Source organism: Eleginops maclovinus, chromosome 14, assembly GCF_036324505.1.
Source record: "Eleginops maclovinus isolate JMC-PN-2008 ecotype Puerto Natales chromosome 14, JC_Emac_rtc_rv5, whole genome shotgun sequence".
Lineage (NCBI taxonomy): Eukaryota > Metazoa > Chordata > Actinopteri > Perciformes > Eleginopidae > Eleginops > Eleginops maclovinus.
In genome coordinates, this window is record NC_086362.1 from 13906044 (window position 1) to 13933919 (window position 27876).

At 40.7% G+C, this 27876-nt stretch overlaps 1 protein-coding gene across 20 annotated transcripts in view; it reads right to left on the bottom strand.

Moving 5' to 3' along the window:
* Positions 1-1546: 1546 nt before the first annotated feature.
* Positions 1547-27876, bottom strand: part of camk2d1 (calcium/calmodulin-dependent protein kinase (CaM kinase) II delta 1) — an 84492-nt gene continuing 58162 nt past the window's right edge. For 2 of the 20 annotated variants that reach the window (XM_063901202.1, XM_063901205.1), the window contains exons 10-21: positions 26348-26470; positions 26167-26250; positions 25010-25052; positions 24026-24063; positions 21634-21666; positions 18804-18863; positions 16823-16867; positions 15497-15545; positions 9401-9476; positions 8748-8842; positions 4197-4425; positions 1547-3059 (exon numbers count right to left, since the gene is read on the bottom strand). In XM_063901202.1, the coding sequence (XP_063757272.1) occupies positions 3056-3059; positions 4197-4425; positions 8748-8842; positions 9401-9476; positions 15497-15545; positions 16823-16867; positions 18804-18863; positions 21634-21666; positions 24026-24063; positions 25010-25052; positions 26167-26250; positions 26348-26470 (879 nt within the window). In that variant the 3' untranslated portion in view covers positions 1547-3055. Of the gene's footprint in view, positions 3060-4192; positions 4426-8747; positions 8843-9400; positions 9477-15496; positions 15546-16822; positions 16868-18803; positions 18864-21633; positions 21667-24025; positions 24067-25009; positions 25053-26166; positions 26251-26347; positions 26471-27876 lie in introns of those variants that run through there. The other 18 variants (XM_063901200.1, XM_063901201.1, XM_063901208.1 and 15 more) reach the window with 11 other exon arrangements.

Genomic DNA, 27876 nt, shown 5'->3' on the forward strand with positions numbered 1-27876 from the left:
GTGATTGACAGCTCAGGACTAATAGCAGCAACTTATAGCACATTTATTTTAAGTTTTCCTTTTCTCCTTTATTCGATACTTATGAGGGATACACAGGAAGGGGCATGGGGTTGATGTGCAGCGCTATTTCACCATTCAATTAGCTGTCTTCATCCAGCAGTGCAAACTAACTAAGCACATTTACTACAGTATTGTATGTGAGTACTTTTTGACATATTGGTACTTTACTTAAGTATTTACATTTAATGCTACTTTTTACTTCTACTCCACTGCAATTCAGAGGTCAATAACTTAGTTTTTACTTTTTAACTTAATTGTTTTAACCCTCACAGCTATTATTGTACACATAATAACACATAATATGCTGGTGTGGTCTTTATTTATACAGTATTCCAAGAATCTAAATTTGGTCCAAATTGACCCAACACAACACTCAAATGCCCTAACATGTATAAGGAAGGGATAATATAATAACCATTATAATAAAATGTTGTTAAAAGATCCATTCTGCATAACAAGTACTTTCACTTTTGATATTTAAAGTACATTTAGGTGATAATATTTAAAGGTCCCCTATTATGCAAAATGCACTTTTTGCTGTCTTTTAGGAGGAGACTCACAAAGTGTCAGAAAATACAACCCTCTCTCTTTTCTTCCTTACCCAAAAATGGGGGTAACCTAAATGTGGGCTGGCTTTACATTGAACTCCTGGCAACGTCCCGCCCACGTGACACGTCCCAACCTATCATCCCCCATTTACAGTCCCGAGCTGAATCCCCTCTGTTTTGAAAGTAATATGATCTGTTTACATTAGCAAGCATCGCTAACACTCAGAGCTAACGCTGCACTGGAGAGACTATGTATAATATAAAAGTTGGTTGTTGTGGTAAACCCGCGAGAGAGAAACATTTGAGCTCCATACTGTTTCAGAAATAATGCCTGGTGTGATTTTGAACATAATATGACGTTTAATCACAGAGTTTAGCTGAGTTTCTCCGTTAGAAACTTCTCTCTTCAGAGAGAGCTGCATGACGCTCCAAAGGGGCGTGGCCAGCTTCAGCTCAGCTCAGATTTAAAGCTACAGTCACAGAATCAGCACTTCAGGAACAGGGCTGAAATAGAGGGGGATGAGGGATGCTACAATGGGTTATCTGTTTGGAATTTTGAGCAGAGCTCTTCAAAGACATGTTTTTTATATAAATAAATAATAAAGCATGAGAGGACACCTTTATTTTTTCTGAAATGGACATTGGGCAGAATGAGTCCTTTACCTTTTATAGTATTTGAAGTTTATTTTGATGATAGTACTTTAGTTCTTGAGCTTAAGTATACTTTACATAAAGTACTGTATCTGTCAAGATGTTAGCTTCAAATGAGCCAAACCTTTTATGATAAGTTTTTTTTACTTGGGCAAAACAGGCCTAAACTTTCTGTTATCCAATCGTAACCTTGTTCCAAGATTTGCAGAATAATATGTAAATATATTAAAGAGTGATACATTTATAATAGCAAGAGAAGAAGAAAAGAACAACAATTACAAACAAAGTCATTTGTTATATATATGTTTTTATATTTCTAAAACATACACCAGGCTTGTCCCATCACGGAAACATTAGATAACCAGTGCCAGGAATGTAAATGCATCTTAGAAAGATAGAAAGTGTGTGTTATGAGATGTGATTAAACAAAGGAATGCAAACAGTTTTCCAAGGAAACAATCTTAATATCCTGAACACAAACATAATCAGAAGTGAACACCATGTGACTTTTACCCATGCTTTTATTCTGATTTTTTTTTTTTTTTTCACTGGCATTTGCCAATAACTAATCTGAAGTGCTTTCAATTATGAACCTTAAGATATGAATTCGCAAGTGTATTCTACAATCCCCGTTTCCATTTTATTTTATAGTGACATTACAATAACACAGTAAAGTCAAATGACTACAATGTGATTTATGCCACGAAACACATCTCCCTCATCATGGAAATGAATGGCTAACTTATTTCCAAACCAAAGCTCTCAGTTGAATGTGGCTTTCCTGTCAGTGGCTTTCCTGTCAGTGTCAACATAATTTCTACTTGAGTCTGGTGCTTTAAACATTGGCGTACACCAGTCAAACCTAGAATACAGGTTGAAGGGCTGAAAGGAAAGCAGGTATAATGAGAGACCAAGGGACAGGCATTTACATCACAATGTCAAAAGTAAACAACAAAATAGCTGATAAAATTCACATAATTATTTCTTACTGTATGAAAATATGATCTGACTGGAAAGAGTCATAGAATGGCCTCTAAGAGTTATATGTATGCAGTGATACATTCTATCATAGGAGACTCTCCTCACTCACTGCCTTGTGATGATGGAGGTTCAAACGGACAAAAGAAAACACGCTTTAATTGATTTTCCCTTTCAAACATGTACTTAAAAATTCCCAGTAAACATATTTGGTGCCAGTGGCAAACCAGAAAACAGATTTGTAAAAGTTGCTAACAACGTTGTCACAAGATTAAGCAAAGAGCGATTTACATCATTACCAAAACGTACACATCACCAAAACTAAAGCAAGCGTGTGCCTGACCTTTGATGGATGGCAGCTCTGAGAAGATACATGAGTAAAAAGCAGATATGTGATATATTGGTCATTGTGCCAAAAGGCATAAACATCAAGAGTCCTCAATATGTGCAATATTCAAAGAAAAACTGTCACTACACGATGACTGGAAGGTTCACATAATTCATTTAAAGTGTGTGTGTGTGTGTGTGTGTGTGTGGGGGGGGGGGGGGTCCTCTGAAAACCACTTCTATTTAAAACATACTGATCTAAAAAAGTCTCGCAAAGAACATCACACACTCTCACTACAAAATGATCGAGAAGTTCCACCTTTTTTTTTCTTTTTCAACAGTCCAGCCGTGACCATATGTAAACAACACACTGAGGGGGCGGAGCTCTAGCTATGGTGGGTGGGGTTGGCTGAGGGATCTGATTGGACGTGTGAGGCGGGGTCTGTTCAGCTGACGGTTGTAGGTTGGAGGGTATTTCAAAGATGGTCCTCTCAACTGAAACACAAATCACATGGACATTATTTACTACAGAAAAGCACTTCCAGAAGGTTCCCTGAAACCAGAGCCCAGTCTGCTCAGATTGGTTAGCTGGCCTCTGTTGTGAAATGTGTGAAGAATCCTGCACCTCTTAAAATCATTTACGTTTCTTTAAATACCTGCTTTGTCTCCCTTCCACTGAACACATTATGATTGTATTTTATTTGACAAAAATGGCCCATTGCATACACATTTAAAGATGAATTAAATTAATATTGCTTTTATGAAAGTTTTTCCAGGCTGGTCATGTCGTGAAAATCTGATCATGTGACAGCATTCGCTCTACTAGGGAAATATTAGAATGTTACACACACACATCCAGCACTACACTTTTATTGTTCTACTAAGCAGCTTTGGACAGTCCCGCCGCTAAGGGAGGGCATTCGAGGGCCGTGCCCCCCCTAGCGGTCATTGATGCCACTCCTACCAGCTGTGAAGCATATTCTCGACCTGTCACAATCGACTATAATTGACGCTGAGTTTGAAGTTGCCCCGCCAATGACCCAATGCCCCTCCAGTAGATCTGCTCTGGCGCCGACTCTGGCTTTGGACAGTGTGGTGTATTAAATCTGTTCAGTTAGACATCAACAGTTATTGCATTATGTTATTAAAAGATGTAATTGTGTACTGTAAACTAGCTCACACCCATACTGTACTGTAAACTAGCTCACACCCGTGTCCTATCCACATTTGTGTATACACCATTTAAATATATTTTCATTTTTGTGCCTTCTTTTTAATTCATACTTTACATCACATGTCACTTGTGAGACTCAAAGCAACTTGCATACATTCCATACTGTGGACAATCCTCTCAGGAGCAATTTGGGGTGAAGTGTCTTGCCCAGAGACACGCTGTGGGTATTGAACTAGCACTCCCCTGTGCCGAAGATCAACAAGCCCCCTGCGCCACAGCCATACGACTTGATACAGCATGTGTCTATATATCTGTATGAGTATGTGAGTGGGTTTTAAGAAGTGTATGTACACAGAGAAGTTACAATAAAGTTGACTTTGAGCAGCTGAATCTTAAAGTCTTTAGGATTCCCTCTACAGGAAGACAGGAAGTGTTGAGTTAAGGACTGACAGACTCACTTGGTGGGCACGGTGGGCGATCCGGAGCGGTGGAAGTGGATGTTCTGCCACTTGCTGTCGCGGCGGTGCCAGATGCGGGTCTCCTCGGACTGCATGGTGCGGGGCATGCGGTTGCTGTCGATGTACTGGGTGAGACGGATGTAGGCGATGCAGGCTGCCTCGTCCCCGATCAGGTGGACGTGGGGGTTCAGCAGGATGGTGTGGACGGGCTGTCTGGATTTGGACAGAGCTGCAGAGGAGGAGAGGGAGGACGGAGACTTCAGGTTACAGTTCCATATCTGCAGCCTCAGGCTGACACACACAACAAGCTTCTCACCTTTCAAGCATAGCATTATTTTTACAATTATTATTATTTATATTGTTTGCATTTTAATACCATGCCATGTTAATTACATTTGTTTTAAAAGTTACATTATGTGTTAAAATCGTGACACAGCGACTATAGCACCTAACTGTCTAGACTCTAAAACATCTTAAAGTGGAGTTCAACTATATGCTGAAATAAAAATCGAGATCTGGAGGTGAGGGCGGCACTGAGGATGTAAGACGTGTTTCTCCGCTGCTCCTGAGAATGTGACCTAATTTCATAATTCTTGCAAAAGTTTTATTTTTGAAGTGGAATAGAATATTCGTTGTATGTGACTCTTGTTAACCAAAGAAAACGAAATGTCTTCTGCTCGCCAAAAATCCGAAGCAGCGAGAGGAGGCCGCAGCAAAGCCTCACCCTTTGCCTGACCCGGCTAACGCTCCTCGAGAGGTGGCTGAAGCTAACGCACTCGATGCCGAACTTTTACAAAGTATGATGGACTCCCTGAAAGCTGACATTTTTGGGGAAATTGACTTTTTGTCTTCCAGCCTACCCTCCGAGATTACATTTGTCCGAAAAGAACTAAAAGAGTCAATAGGACCATTACAAGAGAAAGTTGAGCAGCACGGGCAAACTGTGCTTGAGCTTGAACGAGCTGCTACGGACCATAGCGGCCGGATAACTGAGCTGGAAGCTACAGTTAGCAGGCTAACGGCTCTGGCTAAACATGTGGATGATCGCTGCGAGGACCTGGAGGGGAGATAGAGAAGGAATATTATTCGGCTGTTGGGCATATATGAGGGAATGGAGGGGGCTCGTCCCACTGAGTTTATTGCCAAACTACTTGAGGAAATACTTCGCCTGGATGAAAACCCCCTGCCAGATCGAGCCCATATCGTACACTGCGGGACAGGCCGAGAGAGGGAGATGCACCCCGACCGTTCGTCGTAAGAGTTCATTATTTCCATATTCGCAATGAGATCCTACATCGGGCGGGGGAACTGTCTCCCATCCTCTATCAGGGTAAGATAGGCAGTGGCGGTGCGTCAATAGTGGGCGCCGCCCACCCTGACTTTTTGAGTTAAAAAACGTTATATATACAACATAATTGAAATAAGAAATGTACCGTGTTTATGGGTTAAATGTGTATGGGAGACCACTGTCAAGAACCGCTAAAATGTGTTCGGACATAATATATTGCCATTCGCCTTTTCTGAGAATAGGCAGGTCGGCTACCGTCCGTGGGCGCCGATAACATGGGAGTCTATAGGAGAGCTTATACTTTTCTCAGTCATTTTAGCAAGGATAGCTTTTCATTGGGGGATGAAACTTAGATCTGTGGGCGCTAATCTTTGCGCCCACAGCCAATGGCATTGTTTCTTAGTTCAATGTGACATTCTTAGATACGCGATTGGACTATTTCGCCGAATCAGCATCGTTATCATTCCCTAACCACAAGCGTAAAGAGCAGCACTGTAGCTAGCTGAAACTTAGATTGAGTGAATATGGCGACATCGATGGCTGAGAACTCCGTGCAAGCTCTACTTAAAACACCGTTTCATCGACTATCAGATGTCGAAAAGAAGAAATTGAAAGACTTGGGACCCGAGCGTCCGGATTTAAACATTCAACAGACGACCACTGATCGCGGGAGAACCTACACTCGGACTTTCTCCTCAAACTTGTATGCTAAGAGGAATTGGTTAGCTGGTTGTACAGTGAGCAATGCCTTTTTTTGTTTCCCTGTATTGTCCATGTTATATATGATATATTATTTAAATATATAGATATATAGATAGATATAGAGATAGATAGATAGATAGATAGATAGATAGATAGATATTTATTAAATATGTATATTGGCCATCTGTATAGTAATATAGCACATCTGTATATTTGTTCATACTACATCTGTTTATACTATGCCAATTATTCCCACCTCTTTATACTGCCCTTATCTTTACATAATCACTCTTAACTGCATATACTGTACATACTCTATATATCGCACTTGTTTCTCTTTGCACTTCTATCTATCTATCTATAATGTTGTTTTTGTTGTTTTCATTTATGTAAATACACTCGTTTGATACCTTAGTACATGTATGCATGCTTTTTTATTTTTATTTATACATTTTGGAGTTATAGCCCCCCCTGGAGAAAACTCCACCAGCCGCCACTGAAGATAGGGTGACCAGATTTGAGGTGGCGAAAAAGAGGACACTTGCGATTGTTGCACAGAAGTCTAAGTACAGTAGACTTCTGTGCAAAGCGCCATTCAATTTAAGTACACGCTTAATGGTCCCATGAAAAACTGTGAAACCGGACGTTTTCATGAATTTATAAAACCCCCCCGGACGCTCCGGACAGGACATAAAAAGAGGACATGTCCGGGCAAAAGAGGACGTCTGGTCACCCTAGGTAAGAGGATGTCTATCTTTGCTGACTACACCTCCACCGTCGCTAAAAAGCAAGCTGCTTTTGGAACTGTCAAGCGTCAGCTGCACTAATGCCCGGGCATTAGGTTTGGGCGCCTCTACCCAGTGGTACTCCAAATCACGCTGCCGAGTGGAGAAACACATCGGGTTGAAGATCCTACAGCTGCAAATGACTTTGTCAATAAAAAACACAAGAAAGCAGTCACTCCAAGTGCTGTGTGAAGAAGCGGGGCTGAGCTAGCACAGCCGGATCCTAGTCGCACCTTTTTGTTGACGACAAGTTGGACTGCATTTCCCATAGTAGCTTTCCGTGATAATTAGTCACGGATAACACATCTAAACCTTGACGAACGTATTAATGTTCTGCTTATTTTGTGCGAGTTTAAACTTGTTTTAACCAGTCACTTTTCTCTTTGGGTACCTTTAGGCTGTAGTAGTAGTCTAGGATGGTAGTGGCTACGACGGAGCGTTTAGCCATTTCTATAAGGTTTGATTGGCGTGTCTCGTTTGGGGAGGCACTTCTGCCACGCTGGGAGGAAGTAACGTGGTTCGTTTACCACAACGGGTTGTTCTATATTGTGTGTTTTTGTGGTTGTTGTTTTTTTTTCTTGGTCTATCAAAATTGTACATATTTTGGAAATGCTGATATTCGTTATACCTTGTTCTGCTCGTATGTTATATTATGCTTCAATCCTTGCCTCTTATAAGGCCTCTTCTATGGTTTCACCTAAATTAACAACATGGAGAGGGGCTTCCTGTTAAGCGCAGCAAAGTGTTGCACCATCTCCAGAACCTGGGTGCACGGATCTTTTTTTTTTTTTTAAAGGAAACTCATTTTAAAGACTCTGATCCGATCAGATTAAAGGCCAGTTGGATTGGCCATTCTTACCACTCTCCTTTTAGGGGGAAATCTAGGGGAGTAGCTATTTTATTGCTCAGGTGAATTCCTTTTGTATGTTCAAATGTGACTGCAGACCAAAATGGAAGGTACTTAATTGTTAGTGGTAAAATAAATTCTACTCCAGTGCTTGTCAATGTATATGGACCAAACTGGGAGGATGATGGATTTTTTACACATTTATTTTCCATTTTACCAGATACATCCTCACATTTCCTTATTTTAGGAAGGGATTCCAACTGTTGGATTGCAGCTGTGCTCCATGGCGTTACAATAACCGTTTACTTTCCTACAAGGACTTTGTGGAATTTATTTCCGGACAAATAGATCTCTTTCTTAGTATAAAACAAAACTCCTGAAGTGTCCGTGTCACTGCTGTGGGAGACCTTAAAGGCATACATCAGAGGGGAAATCATTTCTTACTGCGGCTATGAGAGGAAAGTGAAGAGGGAAAGACTTAATACTTAGACGAAACACATTGCAAAGTTGGACGCAATTTATTCTGCTTTTCCTTCTCCAGATTTATACAACGAGCACCCCTCTCCTTACAAACTGATGTTGAGGTCGTAGCTACGTATCACTCAACAGAAATGCTACTGAAATCTAGACATACTTATTATGAACATGGGGATAAGGCCAGCAGATTGCTAGCCTATCAACTGCGACAGAAATCGTCGTCTCACCAAATTCCCCAGATTAGGACCTCTTCAGGCTTGACTTTTTTAAATGCTCTGCACCATGAATACAATTCCAATGGCATGGGGGAAGAGCAAAAATCACTAAAACTGGACAAGCCAAACAATCTGCACTGAGGCAAGAGCTAATGGAAGACGTTGTGCTACTGGTGCTGTAATGAACCTCAGATTATTGCTTTTATTAATCACCATCCCTTCACTTCAGTTCCTTACCGTTCTCAAAGTAGAAGCGGTGGAAGTCGGTTCCCTCCACCAGGTTACCCAGGGCCTCCGGCTCAAAGGAGGTGAGGCCTGGGTCACAGATCTTCCTGAAACACCAGGCAGCGAGATCAGTCAGGGGAACGTGTGCAGATTCAGATTTGAACAGACGTGAAAGAAGTACTCAGATCTTTTCCTTGAGTAACAGTAGTAATACTACAATGTAAAAATACTCACTCCTGCATCCAAAAATGCTCTTGAGTAAAAGTACAAAAGAATGGGCATCAAAATATACTTCAAGTACAAAAAGTAAAAGTAATCATTTTCCAGTATGGCTCATATCAGATTTAAAAACATCATCATTTTCCTATTATAATTATGTATGCATTAAAGTCATTGTTGCACTTGGTGAAGGTGTGGATTATTGAAATTACTTGATATTCTGCTGGGTATCATACATGCAAAGGAGCTAGTAACTAAATCTGTAAAAAAAAAACTAGAGTAGTAAAAAGTTTTAAAAAATTATAAAGTAGCATAGAATGAAAATACTCAAATGTACAAGTACCTCAAAATTGTACTTAAGTAAAGTGCTTGAGTACATTTACTGAGTAACACCAATGGATTGAAGTCTGTCAGATATGTGAGGTAAGTAGTAACCGGTTACTAACGTGTAGGTCTCTAGGTCTCCATTGTTGATGGCCTCGATCAGCTGCTCCGTGACCTTAATGATCTCCTGCTTACGAGCTGAAAGACAGAGACAGGACAACCAAGGGGTGTTGGATTAAATGAGATATAAATTAAATGATAAACAAATAAAAGACGCACGACTCAAGGTTTAAATGGAGCAATGAAGAAATGCACGACGACATCGACGCAAAATCACAACGTTTAGGTGCTGAGGTTATCGTCCAGAAGTCACAGCAGTACACGGTAACATAGAAATGAATGAAAGAAGGACAGGTAGGAAGTTAGTGAGCATGGTTCAACATTTAACATCAACATTACCTTTCATGCTAAGTAGGAAAGCTAGGAAACAATGAATCGAAAGAATGAGTGCTGTTGTATGCTGGGTAAGGGCATACCCACTCCTCACATTTACACTAGGGTCATGGCAATCAAAGTCAAGGAGTGAAACATTACTTTACGCGCACACACACACACACACACACACACTCATAGAGCAACACTGTAATAACATACATTTACCTGCAACAGCTGGATATGAACTGTCGTTTCCAGCTAACTGCACACTCACAGTCTTGTCCAGCTGTGCACTGATCCCCTCCAGTGACAGAACAACCAACACACTGACTGCAGACAGAGGAAACATGCTCCTAAACTCAGCGCTCTGTTCCAGACTGGAGTGTGCAGCCTCAGACGCTCTGAAGAAGCAGTGGGAAGAGCTGGCTACAACCACAGTGCTCTCCTCTGATTGGCTGTCAGAATAAGCCTTGCGCAGTTGAAATGATGTGGTGGACTTTACTTTGCAAACAGAAACTTACAGCTGACTAAATCACAGAGATTATATCAGTTTGCTAAGGGGGCCTTTTGGTGCACACTAAGAAAACTGCACATAACTCTGGCATACGCTTTAAATAACGTTATTCTCATAATCACACACTGCTGTTTGTGTGTCTTGATGTGTTTATGCCACCTGTAAATGGTAGGCACCGACTGAACTGCTTAAACTGTACGACTTGTTCTGTAAGCTTCTTGTGTTAGCAGTCAGTGTTATATTATCTCCTGTTTCACTTTTGACCAAAACAGGATAAACTTATCAAACGCTCAAGGTTGCGCACACACACACACACACACACACACACACACACACACACACACACACACACACACACACACACACACACACACACACACACACACACACACACACACACACACACACACACACGACTATTAAACACTTCAGAATGCAGATTTTTCTGTGAAGACGTCACTAATACTTTTTTTTTTGATACCTAACTTAATTTTCCTTATTTGTTATTTTTACTTAAAAGAAGCAGCCTTAACAAAAGTGTGCAACTTTTTCATTTAAGCCATAAACTGCCAGAAGGCATACACTTTCATGCTAGCATTCAGTAGCTAACAATAATAATCAATACTCTGTGCTACAGACGCATTTTGGTGTAAATAAGATGTGATTTGATTTGAAATCTCATGGTAAGCATACGTTGAGTCATTGTTCCTTCAGTTCAGAATTCAAACAGATGAAAGATTTCTTATACATCCGCTTTCTCAAAATTGACTCATAGTAATAAGCAGCTCAATTAAATCACAGAACACACAGAGCTAAGAACATTATCACAAGCAAGAACAAACTCATTATTTTTAAACTAATTACTAACTGCTTTAATCATTGTAAGATGGTGGAAATGTCTAAGTGTATACAAAGCCTTAGCTTCTTTGTGAAATAACCTTACAATGATTTTAAAAATAACATTTAGTAAAGGGAGGCTTTAGGCAGTGTGGTGTAAGGTCCCACCAACCCAAATACAGCTGGTGTTGTTTCAGCCTGTGACCTGTGGGGAGCGCTGTGAGACAGCAGCTCTGCACTCACACCAGCGGAGGTGTGGTTCAATTTTGATTCATAAATCCCACGTAGATTTTTGAGGACATTTTTAAGTGCCTTGTGAACTTGAACTTCCTTTCTTTGAGAGCATTTAAAAAATGGAATGTGATGAAACCTAAAGTGAGGACCTGAGGAGAGGGCACTTTCTCCAGTCTGCAGCCAAATCCAGGTCTGATGCTCTAATAAATACAATTATTTAACATTATGGATGAAGGCATAGTGATATACATTTAAAGTAAAAACCTTACATTTAAAACATGTCAAATAGAAGGAGGCTTAACATTATTTAAGTATAGGAGCTGATCTAATGTGAACACTGTCTGATTATTGCTGTCTACCAGCAGCAGGGAACAGTTGTATACATCATGCTCTGGAAGAACTGAAAGGTTGACTTTAATTAAATGTATTAGGTCAACACAATTAACACAAAAGTATTAGGTTAGTTCAAACGTCATCTTTTTTTCCAAACGTAATATGATTGCTTTCAACTAACCTAATACAGATATGTGTCATTCGTTGACATACTACATTTAATCAAAATTAACGTTTCAGTTGTTTCTGTGTGTATACAGTCTGCTTAGGCTTGGGAACTGAAGGGTCGCCAATTCCAGTCCTGATCGGACAGAGTATGGACTGGTTTCTGGAGAGGTGTCCTTGAGACACCGAACCCCCAACTGCTCCCTGGCACCAGAAAACCTGGCAGCCTGTTTGCTCTGGGACCTGACAAATGGATGTGTGTTTGTGAACATGTGTGTATTTGCACTGTGTGTATGAACAGAGCAAGACACTGAATTTCCTCATGAGGATAAAAAAGAGTGGTCTTCTGTCTTCTGTTCCATATTGTTTATGGCTACTTTACCATAGTTATACCATGGGAACGTCCAATGTCAAACATTGTTTATGTTGATGCTGTCATCAATGCTAGCTTCCCTCATCTGACTGCAAATCAACAAGCCTTCTGTGAAGAACCTTCCGGGCATGAATCATCAGGACTTTTTACATCGCTACTTACATTTCTTAACCTTTTTGATGGGTCTAAATGTCGCACCCTCCCAGTGAATATTAACTTCTTGGCTAGGCCCTGTTACCGACACTGAAATCAATCATTTCCCAGATTGATTAAAGAAATTCACAAATGGTAATTGGACGTAATAGAAAAACCCAACACAGACATACTTTTAACCCTTAAATGGTTTCTGTATCTTGGGGGATACAGTTATTGACAGGATGGGTCCATGTGTGAAATGGATGTAATAACAGTGTAATTTTGGTGTGAGAAGGTTCTAGTAACAAAGCAACATGGGTGAAATAAGGTCGTAGTAACAATGAAGTGAAAGGGTGTAATGTGTTTTTTATTGTGTAATGTGGGAGTGATAACAGTGTAATATGGGTGTTATATGTTTCTAATAACAGTCTTATATGAATATACAATAGTGTAACATGGGAATAATAGGGGGGTAATTCAGATGAAAATTTGAGTAACATTGGTGTAATGAGGTGAATTATAGTATGGGTGAAATATCAGTGATATATGAAAGTAATGGAGTAAATATCGATTGATTATTTTAGTGATTGCCCATTTAAGTGTTAAAAATCTAAAGTGATCCAGAAACTATAAAGGTAAAACTAAATGTCAAAGGGAGAGGGGCCTCTGGGAAACGGACTTACATCGGGAGTCAGCAGAGCCCAGGGTGGGCAGGGGCACCGTGTGCTGGGGGCCACAGTGGCATGTGGTGGAATGGTCAGAGAAAAACAACAGAAAGAAAGATGCAAAGAAGAGGAGAAGGTAGGCCGTCCACAGAGCCAACAGGAAGTACTGACAGCACTCCTCAGCAGGGGGCCAAATGCTGGGAGAGTACCAGCAGGAGGAGGAGGAAGGGGAAGGAGAGGGGGAAGGGGAGGGGGCCCTGTGAAAGTTGGGCTGGTCTACATCCTTAAGGTGATAGATCTGTGGGCCGGGCGAGGCACTTTGTGCTGAGAGGAATCGGGGTAAAGAGGAAGACAAGATTGCGTTGTGGAGGAAGCAGGACAGACAGAAAGAGGAAATGGAGAAAAGGAAAACATGAGATGGAGAATGAATGAAAGGCATGCAGGAAATGACAGTTTTTTAAGCCCTTGAATTCTTTAGATGGTGGCGACCAAAACAGCACTAAAAACCAGTGAGAATAGGACTGACATTCAACAGCTGGACACAAACCCTCTTTGTGGAAATCATTACCCCCAATCCCCCCCTTTCCACAAAGCCACCAAACAAACAAATAATTTCTACTTTACTAAATCCATTTAGTGCAGAGAAAATGAGAAACTTTTACAGGAAGCCATTAACCACCCTCTTTCTCAATGGTGCAAATGAGTCAAAACCATTAACAACGGACAAAAGAGGTGAAGATCAAAATCATCCTCAATTCAAAGATTTCTAAGCCTCTTTGTAGGCTCTGATTTATTCATTCAAGAAAGAGAAGTATCTGCATTAAAGTATGATATGACAGCAGAAACAGCCTAACGGGGTAAAAATGTCTTCCTTTGGATAAAATAGGACATGCTATTGAACACTACAATAAGTGGAGCAGTGTACAGCAATTTTAAAGCTTCGCTGAATACGGCTACAGCCCAATCAGCCATAAATAACAATGGAAGCCATTGTCAACGGTCATGTCCTGGAATGGCCCTGTGTGTGCACTGTATGGAAGCACATATGATATAAATGTTCATCCACAAAGGATACACACTTTTACCAAATGTAAAAAATGTCACGCAATTATGAATCATTTCCCCCTGCAGGACAACTGGGAGACAAATATCACCAACATCCACGACTGAACTCCAGCAGAAATGTCTCTGTCATGCAGTCTCAGATGTTCGTCTGTTCTTACAGGATACAACAGTTACCAAGAGCAGTCTTAACGCTTCTTCAAGTCTGTCTTGAGTCCAGGTTTTTCTGTATTGCCATCCAAATGTGACTTGACAGAAATTGCTCAATATGGAATGTTCATTTGTATGAACTTCCGATTATTTGCCTGATGTCTTGGTTCATTATACATATACTTTGCCTTACACACCATTTCTCTTCCTGTGCATTTAAGTGGTCCAAGTGTCCACACACTTCCAGAACTTCAGTATTGGATTTACTTTGAAAACTGAGGCTAAGGCCAACAAATGTCAGTTTCTTTGTGGATATTTCGAAACAGTTTTGAAGATGCACTACCTGAGCGTTCCCCTAATGCTGTCCATACTGTTGATTCTCATTAGGAAGCAACAGTGTTTAGAGGTGAGGGGACGGTATATTAGGAGTCACTGTTGGTGTGAGGAAAGTACAGTTAGACAAGACATACAGCTGGGACTCAGGCAGCATTTCCCCCACTGGCCACTTTACCGTAAACTATTTCCATTATGAGAATAGGGAATATTAAAAAAGAAACATACTACACATTACAAACACTAAACAAATCATTTTCACAATAGGCTATCATTATATGAAAGAGTTAACAGTATAAATGCAATAAAAGTAACCATAAACAATGTTCCTATAGGCTTACTGTGTGCAGTGTATGTTATGGCTGTCAAAATCAATGTAGTAGTACACTTACACCAGAGCCAGAATACATTGCAGTGACTCAATTAGAAATATGTAAATGATCCAACGTTTGACTCTGCAGGGAACGGTACCTACTTAAGCTGACCGGAACTTCAAGCACCCACAGGTTTTATTTGCACTCGTCATGGTGAGACTTTCAAACAAATCTGCTGGTTTTTCTAACTTCCTGTTTATAACGCCATATTGAAAAAAACACTCATTATCATACCATGTACAGTGTACAGTGCGGGGCTGCGTGACCCTCCGTACAAACAATTACAATTACAGACCTAATTCACATCCATGTTAAACTAAAGGACCACAGACAGGGGGCTAGATATGGGCCCACAGGTACTGTATATCAACCCTGCCATGATACATGATGCTGAAACCAAACGTGTTGAAACTGAAAAACAAATAATAACATAAATAATGTAACATGCAACACATTCATGCAATGGACAAAACAGTATCAAGCGGCAGTCCAAAAGCTTCTGGTGAAAACCACGGCTAGGGCAAACTTAATAATAATGCTAGTGCCCCCGAAGAGGGACAACAGAGGTGACCTTAAAGTCAAACAAAAGACTTGGTATTTGCTCCTACCTCTCACATCTTCGTCCTCGATGGTTGTGTTGGCACTCTCACTGGACTCCTGAGAAACCACAGAGAGACATATGAGTATGAGCTGACCTACAGCAGATGCACAAATCAGCTGAAAACAGACGTTGAGTTTAACTGAGGCTCCATCCTAAATTGGGGTTGGACCTTAAATAAAATGTCACTTTACCCAACAGATGGGGAGAGCAAACATGAAGAAACCATGCTGTGATTAAGGAGTAACTGCTTTTCAGGTTGTTTGGAGAAGCATCTTATGTACAAACAATGTTTTTTGATATTTGGTAACATAGTGATGGCTTCAATGAAGTGTAACCTGCTGTGAATCATCGGGGGATTATAAACACGTTGTAAGAAGCCACCAGTTTATTCAGAGTATCTAAACCTGGTTGTAACTTTGGCTACACTTCTTTGGCATTTGACACATATTAAGCGACAGATTTGATAATTGAAACAGTGTTTATAATTTAATGGAAACATAGATTGCTGTGTGTACGCAGATGTATCAACATATCTACAGTAACAGCATGTCAATAAAACTAAATAACAACATTAAAGGTAGTGTATTGGGCTGAAGCAGGAAGACATGTGTGAACTGTGATGGAAGCTCAGGAGAAGTTTTGTAATAATTGTAGTCTTTTGTTAATTTACTTTACCTAGGGGTTTCTCAACAAACTGTTTATCAACCGATGTTCCCAGAGCTGAGGTGTAACTTCCAGTCGACAAAACTTCATTGATTTATCCTTAATCTCCTAAATGGCACATCACTTGCACAATGATCGTTTAGCTTAAGGATTAACCCACACAAACAAACAGAATATGAAATCAGCTGCACACTCTCTTCATGTTTAAAGCTACAAAACACAGACGGTATGCTACACTATGAGCTACAACACCATCATGTCACTGCAAAGCAAAGCATGCACAGGGCTCTACATGTTATCTCATGGACTTTTGGTGACGGCACAGGTCCATGAATGATAACGCAGATCCATGAATCTGCTCAGACGTGTACTATACAATGATAGTACATGTTTCTTCAAAGGTTGAAGCATGTAAGATGGCATTTTTATGCTCAGTTCTTACATGATAAATATCACATCAACAATGAGCGTAGTAATTCACGCATAGATGGCAAATGTTCAGTCTCAGTAAACATGCAACAGTTGATACAACAGCAGTAGCATTGACCCTCGTTCAGTCACATGATGACATGTCAATGAGCACCAAAAGCAAAAACATCAGCAGCAACATGAAGGCTCTACTCTAAACAGCGCACACTCAGCTTCAGAGCAGCTTCTGATCAGCTTATACCTTGTTTCCATCAGCTGGGTTGTGGATAACAGTGGTTTGGGGCTCCTGATTTAGAAGGACCAAAAGTAGGAAGAAAGGTTGGTGCAGAACAAAGTGAGTTAGGAGAAGCGTGTCACAGAAGAGCATTTTTTAAAGAATGAAAAAACAAGGACAGGAAAAAGTGACATATTGAGAGGAAAGGAAGTCGATTCTACAAACAGAATCACTACAGAAAACTGAGCCACCATTACACACACACGGGAGGTTATGGCAAGAGACATATTGACCACCACAGATGATCAAGTTTTACCAAACACTGACAACATGAACACCATGGAAATAATCTAGAAACAGATGTATATTTCAGAAAATAGCAGCAGAACAAAAACTTCAGAAAAAGGTTCACACAATGCCAACCCTCTTCTTAAAAACAAAGTTATCATTCTCACTCACAAAACGTATTTCCTCTCCAATTGCGGATGCATTTTTATACAGATTTTGGGTTGGGTTGGGTTCCCAAAATTAATTTGTGTAAGTTTTTAAAAAACAAGTCAATCCTGGCTTTTGGTTCCACACAGGACCAGCAGGTGAGGGGTAGTTTGATGCATCCATTGAATTCTTCCTCCTCACTCTGCTCTCTTTCCCAAACTATGATTAGTGTGACCGAAACAAACGTAATCAGGGAGGAAAAACGTCGCTGTAGAAGACTAAAGGAGAACGCAGTTTTTTTTTCTGGTAACGTCACCTTTAAGATTGGACAGGCAGGCGTTTGACCATTTCCACACAACTCAACATCAAACATATACCTGTGTTACTCTAAGAGAAGAACCCAACAATCATCCTATGGGAAGAGAGGCAGCTCATTGTCAGGGTGGATTTCCCACACGTACACTACATGCTTTTGCAACAGCTGTTCCCTGTTAATGGTGCTATACTGTGTAAGTGTCTCCCAACTGACAGGATTCACTTTGACTAGAATCCCTACAGAACACATCTCTGTGCAGGCGGCCGCTCCGTCACACTGATGGTCCTGTGTGGTCCCTTGTCAACCACTTGATAATGCTACTGCCATTGCCGGATGTCTGCTGTAGGTGTGCATACACACAGTAACCGGGACTTTTTTCAATGTGAAGAAAATGGAACCTTGAATCTCTCAGTTGTTTCTTCAGCATTAACTGGAATTTGTAACTGTGAGCAAAAAACATCCTGTATGGTAAAAAGTCAAAAGGTTCAATTGTAAAAAAAACTTAACATGTTTGGAAAAATAAGGATTTGATATTCTTTCTAACCCTTTCTGGTCCATTCCATTTGAGGCTGGATTGATAACATTGTTAACCCAGCTTAGCATATCGACTAGAAGCAGAAAGAAACGGCTAGCATATCCATTCTTCTGAAGTTGACTAACCCAACATGTAATCAATCCACCAACAAATGATTATATTGAGGAGAGGACTACAACTCTGCTGGTGCATTGCAAAAACGTTTACATTACACTCTTAAGAAACTCAATGAACAATAAACTCTCTGGTTCTGGGTCAACTTTGTATGAAACACAAATGCGGTGTGCTCATGGGTAATGTCTTTTGTAAGATCATTTGGGATTCCACAAAAGGCTGCTAAAGGCGCCTTCAGCGACACAATTTCTAAAAATCGATCCAATAGCAAACCAAAGCTGTCTCCGGTTTGGTTGACAACAGCTTGAAGTGTGGTGCCACAGTTTTAATGGCCCCAGGGCGCCATTAGAGCCATAATCAACAACAAAGGAAAATGTAGCCCATGTACAGAAATGTATTAAGCAAGTGAGAGGTGATACAAAAGAATAATTACATTGGTGTTTTTTAAGCTTCATGGAAAAACAATCACCATCATCTATTAGGTGAAAAAGAAGTGTGTGCCAACAGAGCTGTATAATCCGGACAGATGCCACTGACAGTGTGGATAGACATACAGTCAGACAGACAGGCATGCACACATGCAGGCAGCAAGGCAGGAGACAGTGTACCAGAGAAGGAGTGGGGACAGGCTCTTTGGGGCTGGTGACCACATTGGTCTTGTTGTTGATCTGGAGTGACAGAGTGGACAGACAGGTAAACAGACGGGCAAGACTTAGTGTTGGAAGAAGTCAAGCAGCTGCTGTGGAGGGAAAAGTGAAACGCTGTTCAAGAGGGAAGAGCGGCCAGGGAGTCATTCCGTCCTGAACATCCTCTAACACGGAACACTTCCAGTCTGGTCATAACTCCCTGAGAGTACTTCAAAAACATCACCAACTTTAATAAAGGAGAGTTAATAAGCAGAGCTTTCTTTCAGAGGCCCTGCTTCTCAGAGAGCTAAAGGAGGAGACAAATGACCTAATTACTCTGTAGAAGAATGATATATTAGGTACCAGTCTGAAATGACTTTTCTATAATTGCTGCCTACTGCATTCACCACAATGGAATCCCATTATGCCCTCTGTGTTCTGGCTGCTATATCAATCTGCCTTTGAACAGCTGTTGTAATGTCTGACACTGATATGAGACAGCTGTCATGAGATAGCATCCTCCAGGATATTGATGCTCATGGTTTTACTCAAGAAATGAAATGAAATTTCTCATTTGAAAAATGAGCTTTCAATTGTTAGCTCAAATTTCAGTTACCCTAGCAGCTCTATGTCCAGCTATTAGCACAGTGGGGATTCAAGCTAAATGACTATGTCAGTTATGGTATGACAACACAATTTAACTATGATTGATTAACTTTAGCTAACTAGCTGTTTACATATCTGTAGTCACCTGTAATTATTATTATCTATAACAATAACATCTATTGTTTTGAATTAGTTTAATTTTATTCCTTTATCTCAAATGCGATCTTAACTTCCATGATTTTTTTCCCAAGTAATACTTTGAACATTGCTGCAGTGAGGCTGAGTGTCCCAATGACAGCTTTCTGTATTGTTGTGCATATGAAAACAAATGATTCAAACAATTACTCTTCATTTAAAAGATGCCTAATATAATGAACTGTTTTCAAGCTAAATTGGTGTTACAAAGTGAACAGAACATTGTAAGATCCAATATTTGGTATTATCTGTATAAAACTTATCATTTAGTCAAAGATACGGGGAGTCCCAGCTCTTTGTTTCTTTATGTTCTGCAGAAAAAACACTGATAAACTGAAATGTTTAAATTCCTTGTTAACTGAAGGATCAAAGTGCATCTGAAATCTGCTCACTCCACTTGTTAAGGTTACATTTATATTGATTTTATTGGGTGGGTACGAACAGTATATTTTAGAATATTGGGACAAGGCCCACACAGCGGAGTGAGCTACCACCATAGTTAGAGAAACTACTAACTGTGTACAGAAAACCTTAAAAACACATCCTCATTTCACAGGAACAAGTCCGGTTACTCTCTGTGGTATGAAAGCATCACATCATGTGCTGAGCATCATGGGAAAATACTTGAAACATGTAAACAGAAGCTCTGACAATAAGGTTTCCCGTTACAGACTCAAAGCAGGAAGAGGGAATGAATCAGAGTCTTCCAAAGAACATGTTGGACTGCTGCCAAATGGAGAGTCTGATCAAACAGCTTTAGTGCCAAAAGATGTCAGATGCAGCTTTTTATTTTAACCTTTAATTCACAACAAATATGGAAAGATCTGGATCTGCATCCAGGTGACTCTATGAGGAAAGCTACCTGGAAAACTAGAAATAAATACAGCGACTACATCTTCAGGATTCGTTCTCAGGCTGGGTAGACATGACATGACTCCATTTTTAACACCAGTTGACTTTTCATTTAAAGTGGCCATAGAATGCACCTATCTGGTGTCCAGATGCGGTTTTACAGACCAATTTAAACCCTATGATTTGGTCCTAGAATGAAACAAGCTGAATTGCCATATTTGGGGCTCATTTAAATAATTAGGATGAGCTCTGCTCTGATTGGCTGGTTTACAAGGAGCAATCCATGGCTGCCTCAGAGACCACAGAAGTAAGTGAAGTTCACAAAACTGTGAGAGATGAACCATGGAGGCTATTGGCAGCCAACCTTACATGTTTGAGTCTTTATCAGAGGAGGAAACCGATGAATTTGAAGAACAGCCAGTTGGTTGGAGATTGGAGAGCAACGTTACTGAGTGGTAAGACTGTTAGCGTTAGTGTTTCCAGTAGCTGGTGTATGCAAATGTTGGGGCTGCATATCACAGCGTTTTACTGCTATGATATGCATATTCAAGATTTGCACATAAAGGAGGAAACAATGGTGTTTGAGGTTCACGGTATGTCAGTTCAATGTACCGAACTCTCCTAATTCAACTATGCCAAGGGAAATACAGTTTTCACCTTCAAACCAGAGTTTACAGAATTTGACTCCTGGGCTTAATCTGTTTAAATATTATAGTCTGTACCTCATAATGTTGGCTACAAGCATTGCCATTAGTATGTCTATATAGAAACATGTCCTTATTAAAGGACTTTGCTAATGCGACTATGGTTTTGACTTAACTAGCAGGGAAACAGGCACAGCCGGGATGTTTTCCAGTATCAGATGAAGGCAGTAGCCACTGATAATGAGTCCAAAACCACCATCTAGCCCCCATCAGAACATCCAGACCTTTAACTCTTTTGGGTCAGATTTAAAAATGTATCTGAAGTAAAAGTCTTCAATACAAATCTATATAGGAACAGATTAGCCCGGGATCAGCAGCAGGGGGGCTGCCCTTCTCTCCGGGCTGTCTGTAGGTCATGCAGTGTTTCCCAGCCTGAAGCAGCCCACTGTGTTGGGATTCAAACACAACCGGTTTCTACTGGAACTAGCCACAGGCAGCAGCAGCAGCAGGCCTACCCTCAAATATTCCACTCCATCCGTCCTCCTTTTCTGCGTCGCGCAGCCACAACACAACAGGGAGAGAATGTTAACCCTCTCATGCGTTCCAGTCTTCCCAATGTATCTTAACTTCACTTTAACTTCCCACATTTAACTTCATCTCTCACTTATAACATTTTCACCGTACATTTGACATTACATTTAAGTTAACATTCCATTCCTTGTACACTTAATGTAAATAATATCCTGCTTTATATTGTGTGAACTGAAAACTAGCCCTTCAATCGTTTATAGATTCTTTATATTCATGGTCAGCTGTATGCATTTACTCTCTAATGCTGGTTTATTTCTATTGCTATTTGCAGATGTTTATCTTTTAGAATTGATCATTTTTTACTTTTTTATTTCTAATTATGTGCAATGCCTTGTTTTATTTTATGCTGCTGCAACAAAAAAGATCAGATCCTGTACTTAAATTACTAATACTCCAATGTGCAAATACTCCATTACAAGTAAAAGTATTAGTATTGCATTAACAATAGTACTTAAGTAAAAGTATTTAAGCATGATCAGGAACATCTGCTTTAAACATTAGGGGTACAAGTACTGATTGCAGGAAAAAAAAACTATACATAATAGTAATAGTGTAATTGAAAAGCAGAAATGGTGCACATTTGATAAAGCTCAAACTGTGAAATATAATTACAGTGTATTGATCAATTAGTACAATAGGTGCCAAATGATTGTTTTGTCCACCCACTGATTGTTGGTATACGCTTTGTATAGTTTAACATCAACAAATCTTTTCAAAGTTCTTTAGAAGTTTTGTATGTAAATAAATCTACATTTATAAGAAAGTATACTTTGTAAAAAGTATAATACTTCGCTTTGAATTGTAGTGGAGTATAAGTATGATGTCCCACCCAGTGTCTTTAGCATGGTGAAACCGTACAGCAGCTGTGGACATGTTCAAAGTACATTTTTAAACCTGTAGTTTGTCTTGAATAAAGATTGATGTGGAAAGATAAAGTGAAGTAATTAAAGTCGTTGAGAAGACAAAGAGAGCCTCCAACAGGAGCGTGTCGGCAGAAAGAAAACACATGAGTCATTCCAGCAGGCTCCGTTAGAAGGGAAATGTGAAATGGGCCTGAACATCGCAGAGGAAAAGACCTCAGGATGAGGCAGTGGGATTCAGACGCTTACAGATGTAAAATCAAATTATTTTTAATCCCTCGAAAACTTTGCAGCTCCAGTATTTTTGCACTTATTTACACAACATATAGCAGCGTACAGACACAGGTGGATGTGTTATAACACATGGGAGCCAATAGATGTGCCGATAACATGCCCTGAAGTCACGTTCAGCAGATTCTGCATTCAGATTCTCTTTGGACGATTAAGGATTGCTTTTACTAGAGCACACATTCTCTAAACACTTCAATTGTCGACAGTATATCATCTAAAAGAACCGAATGATTGGAAAAATGTTCAATTTTCAGCACGAATAAAATTCCATTCAGCTCAGCTGATTGTCCCTGCAGGGACTGAAAGGTTGCTCTCATTTTATGGTCATAGGAGGGGTAGGAGCCACAGGTGGAAAATTTCAAAAACTTTTCCATCCAAACTAACATTCCCCACATCCCTATATTTTGATTTGGGTGAAGTATCTGTTGATGGGACCAAAAACCCTCCAGGAAATGATGGGGAATGAATAACAGAGAGAGTCTGGCTTATCTACATCTTAAACAAGGGGGAAAATAAATGACAGATTGAGAGGGATAGGCTGGAAACACTGTAGGACACACACACACACACACACACACACACACACACACACACACACACACACACACACACACACACACACACACACACACACACACACACACACACACACACACACACACACACACACACACACACACACACACACACACACACACACACACACACACACACACACACACACACTTGGTGGTGTCCTGGGAGGACTTCCATCCTGTGATTGATAAATGGAGAATGACAGAGAGATGAAGCCTCCAATCATAATTTAATCATGGGTTATTAGTTTCCAGCAGTTTCCTTGCTCTGACAGCAGATCCTCCTCCTCACACAGATTGACAATGCAGGGGGGGGGGGGCATTATTGGGAAATGTGTCACTCCGGCTTGGGAAAGATTAGCTCAGAGGAAACTCTAGCTCCTGTGTGTGCCGGAGTAGTGTCGTCTGAGGTCACACACATATTATCAAACAACAGCTGAGAAGCAGCACTGCCGTGTGTGTGTGTGTGTGTGTGTGTGTGTGTGTGTGTGTGTGTGTGTGTGTGTGTGTGTGTGTGTGTGTGTGTGTGTGTGTGTGTCTAAAGGTAGCTTTGTGAAAAGTGTAGAAAGTGAGAGGGAAGCTGAACTTACTTTGACTCCATCTGCTTTTTTGTTCAGCAGGCTCTTGGCTGCTGTGGAGAAATAAATAACAATGAAAGGAAATCAGCGGTCAGATCAACACACCCTCTGATCATCAAAGCTAGCAAATAACTAGCAAGACTAAAGTGGGTCCCAGTCAAATAAGAAGCACAAGAGGAACATTAACTGGAACATGCATGAGCTCACTCAGAGCGCTTCACCTTCACTTTGTCTTTCCTTTTTCACTTTCATCTCAAAATGCTTCAGAAACAGTCAGGATGTGTGAGTACACTGTAAAAACTGAAAACTTTAGTTAAATGTATAATGTCAAACAGATTACACAGATCTCTATTAGGTTAGTTCAAAGCAGTAATATTAAATTGAACCTAATGAATTTGAGTTCAACTTAATGTTGTTGCTTTGAACTAACATCAGGCTGTATTGTGTAATCTGTTGACATCATACATTTAACTAAAGTCATGATTCAGTTTAGCTAGAATCGGCTGTGTTTCTCTGGAATCTATTCCAGATATTATCAGTGAACATGCAGACACAAAGGTGTGGGAGTGGCACAGAGAACAGATCGGGTGGGTGGGGGGCATTCTCCAAGACAGTGAGGGGTTTTCTGTGAGTAGAGTCATTTGTGGAAAATGCATGTTTAGTAACTGAATGACATGAAATATCTTTCAGACAGTAGAGCAACAATAACTCTTACCTATCACATGAGTTACCGACCGAGGGGAGGGGGAAGAAAAACAAAAACACTGAATGAAACACTGAATGGATCTGTGTGCTTCAGTATTAAGGGACAAAGGGGGGACAGGCTGCAGGCCATCAGAAGGACAGCATTTAAAGGAGACCTAAATACAACCTTAGTCAATTACTAAAAAGTAAAACAAGTCATGCCCTAATGAGTCTCTGAGTACAGAAAAAACCTCTAGCTGTGACATGTAACAGAGCAGTATTCCGGCTGAGTCCACACTGGGTCAGTCTTACCTGAGAAGTTGCGAGTGGCCAGCATGGTAGTCAGGATAGCACCCTGTAGAGAGAACCGGACAGCAGAGGAACTCATATTTCAATTGGCTTGAAGGTTCGTGACTATAAATCATGTTTAAGTATGCCTATATCTCACTAACACAGAGAGTGGATCACATCAGTCCAGTTCTGAGGTCTGTACTTTGGCTTCCTGTCCGTCAGAGAACTGATCTCAAAGTTCTGCTGCTGGTTTATGAAGCATTGAATGGTTTAGTCTGATCTCTACATTATGAACCATCCAGAACCCTCAGGTCTTGTGGTCAGCTCTATGTCCCCAGAGTCAGAACTAAACCTGGAGCAGTTCAGTTATTATGCTTTAAATATCTGGACCAAACTCCCAGAATCCTGCAGGTCCTTTTAAATCCAGGCTGAAGACTTTTCTTTTTGCCGCTGCTTTTACTGAACTCTTCTTATCCCACACTGCACTGCAACATGTATTTATATATTAGCTTGTTTTATGGTTATTTTATTCTCTTTTTAATGATGTGTTTCCCGCTTCACTATTTCTTAATGATCTTAATGTCTTCTATTTTTCTAAAGCACTTACAATTGCCTCGTGTTGAAAGCTTATTTATATTAATACCCTTTCCTTTGCCTAGAACTGGATATAGCAGATTTCTTTTTGGCAGCTTAAGCTCTACAAGAACTCCAAATGTACATTTGTGTCATATCAAGTCAGAATATGTCTTCACACTTGATTTATGACATAATAACTGAGGAAGTAACCATGCAGAGAGATATAGGGTCCTGTTTTTAGACAATGCAAGTCAAAGGCTCTTGAAAACATCTGAGTTGGATCTCAGCTGAAACGTTTCTTTACATTTTAATGGGAAATCCCCCACTAACATCAGAAAACACTTGTGAGCATTGTAGCTTATTTTGTTACACAACATTTCCTGACCCTGGTAAATATAGTTCAGAATGCCAGCAAATTACAAGATCTGATGTATCTAAAAATCCCATCTTACTTCAAGAAAGCTTACCTAGCAAATGTGAACTTGTTCTATTGGCAGATGTTTAGCCTTATTACAGGTGAAAACAACTTGTATCGTCATTTTTGTTCTTGTTGTTGAAGCAGCATGCTTGCAGTGAGGGCTGAACGGACCGCTGGCACTCACCTTGAGTTTCCTCCGAGCGTTGAACTTCTTCAGGCACTCCACCGTCTCCTGTCTGTGCATCATGGACGCCACCGTGGAGCGTTGCTGTGAGAGACAGAGGCAGTGTGTGATGGAATAAGGTGTGATGGAAAGACATGCTTTTAGTGTTGACCCAAGAAATGTGTGAGTGTGTTACACCTACGCAGATCCAGGGGTGTTTGAGAGCGTCTGTGGCCGTCACTCTCTTGGCGGGATTGATGGTCAGCATCTTGTTGATCAGGTCTTTGGCCTCTGGAGTCACCGTGTCCCACTCAGGAGAGGGGAACTGAGGGAGGCAGGACATCACACAGCCCGGTTAGAATGGCCCAGCCCCCACTGCAGTTAGCATCAAACCCCGACAGGAGGGCAATCACATGTGTCCTGGAGGCTTGGTAAAAGTGTTGAATGCATGCTCTTCCTCATAAAACATTCAAGCCTCCTAACATTCTTACATTAAACAGCTGCACTGTTTTGATCCTGTATGCCGGCTCACAGTCGGCTTCAGTTGTGGATCGGCATGAAAGAACTGGCAGACAAACTGAGCGTTGTTCCTTTCCATTTGAATGCAACGGTACACAACCTTTGAAACAATTATGGGTCAATATCATCTACAGTGGGGCAAAAAAGTATTTAGTCAGCCACCAATTGTGCAAGTTCTCCCATTTAAAAAGATGAGAGAGGCCTGTAATTTCTATCATAGGTACACTTCAACTATGAGAGACAAAATGAGAAAAAACAAATCCAGGAAATCACATTGTAGGATTTTTAATGAATTTATTGGTAAATTCCTCTGTAAAATAAGTATTTGGTCACCTACAAACAAGCAAGGTTTCTGGCTCTCACAGACCTGTAACTTCTTCTTTAAGAGGCTCCTCTGTCCTCCACTCGTTACCTGTATTAATGGCACCTTTTTGAACTCGTTATCAGTATAAAAGACACCTGTCCACAACCTCAAACAGTCATACTCCAAACTCCACTATGGCCAAGACCAAAGAGCTGTCAAAGGAGACCAGACACAAAATTGTAGACCTGCACCAGGCTGGGAAAACTGAATCTGCAATAGGTAAGCAGCTTGGTGTGAAGAAATCAACTGTGGGAGCAATTATTAGAAAATGGAAGACATACAAGACCACTGCTAATCTCCCTCCATCTGGGGCTCCACGCAAGATCTCACCCCGTGGGGTCAAAATGATCACAAGAAAGGTGAGCAAGAATCCCAGAACCACACGGGGGGACCTAGTGAATGACCTGCAGAGAGCTGGGACCAAAGTAACAGAGGCTACCATCAGTAACACACTACGCCGCCAGGGACTTAAATCCTGCAGTTCCAGACGTGTCCCCCTACTTAAGCCAGTACATGTCCAGGCCCGTCTGAAGTTTGCTAGAGGGCATTTGGATGATCCAGAAGAGGGTTCGGAGAATGTCATATGGTCAGATGAAACCAAAATAGAACTTTTTGGTAAAAACTCAACTCGTCGTGTTTGGAGGAGAAAGAATGCAGAGTTGCATCCAAAGAACACCATACACTGTGAAGCGTGGGGGTGGAAACATCATGCTTTGGGGCTGTTTTTCTGCAAAGGGACCAGGACGACTGATCCGTGTAAAAGAAAGAATGAATGGGGCCATATATCGTGAGATTTTGAGTGAAAACCTCCTTCCATCAGCAAGGGCACTGAAGATGAAGCGTGGCTG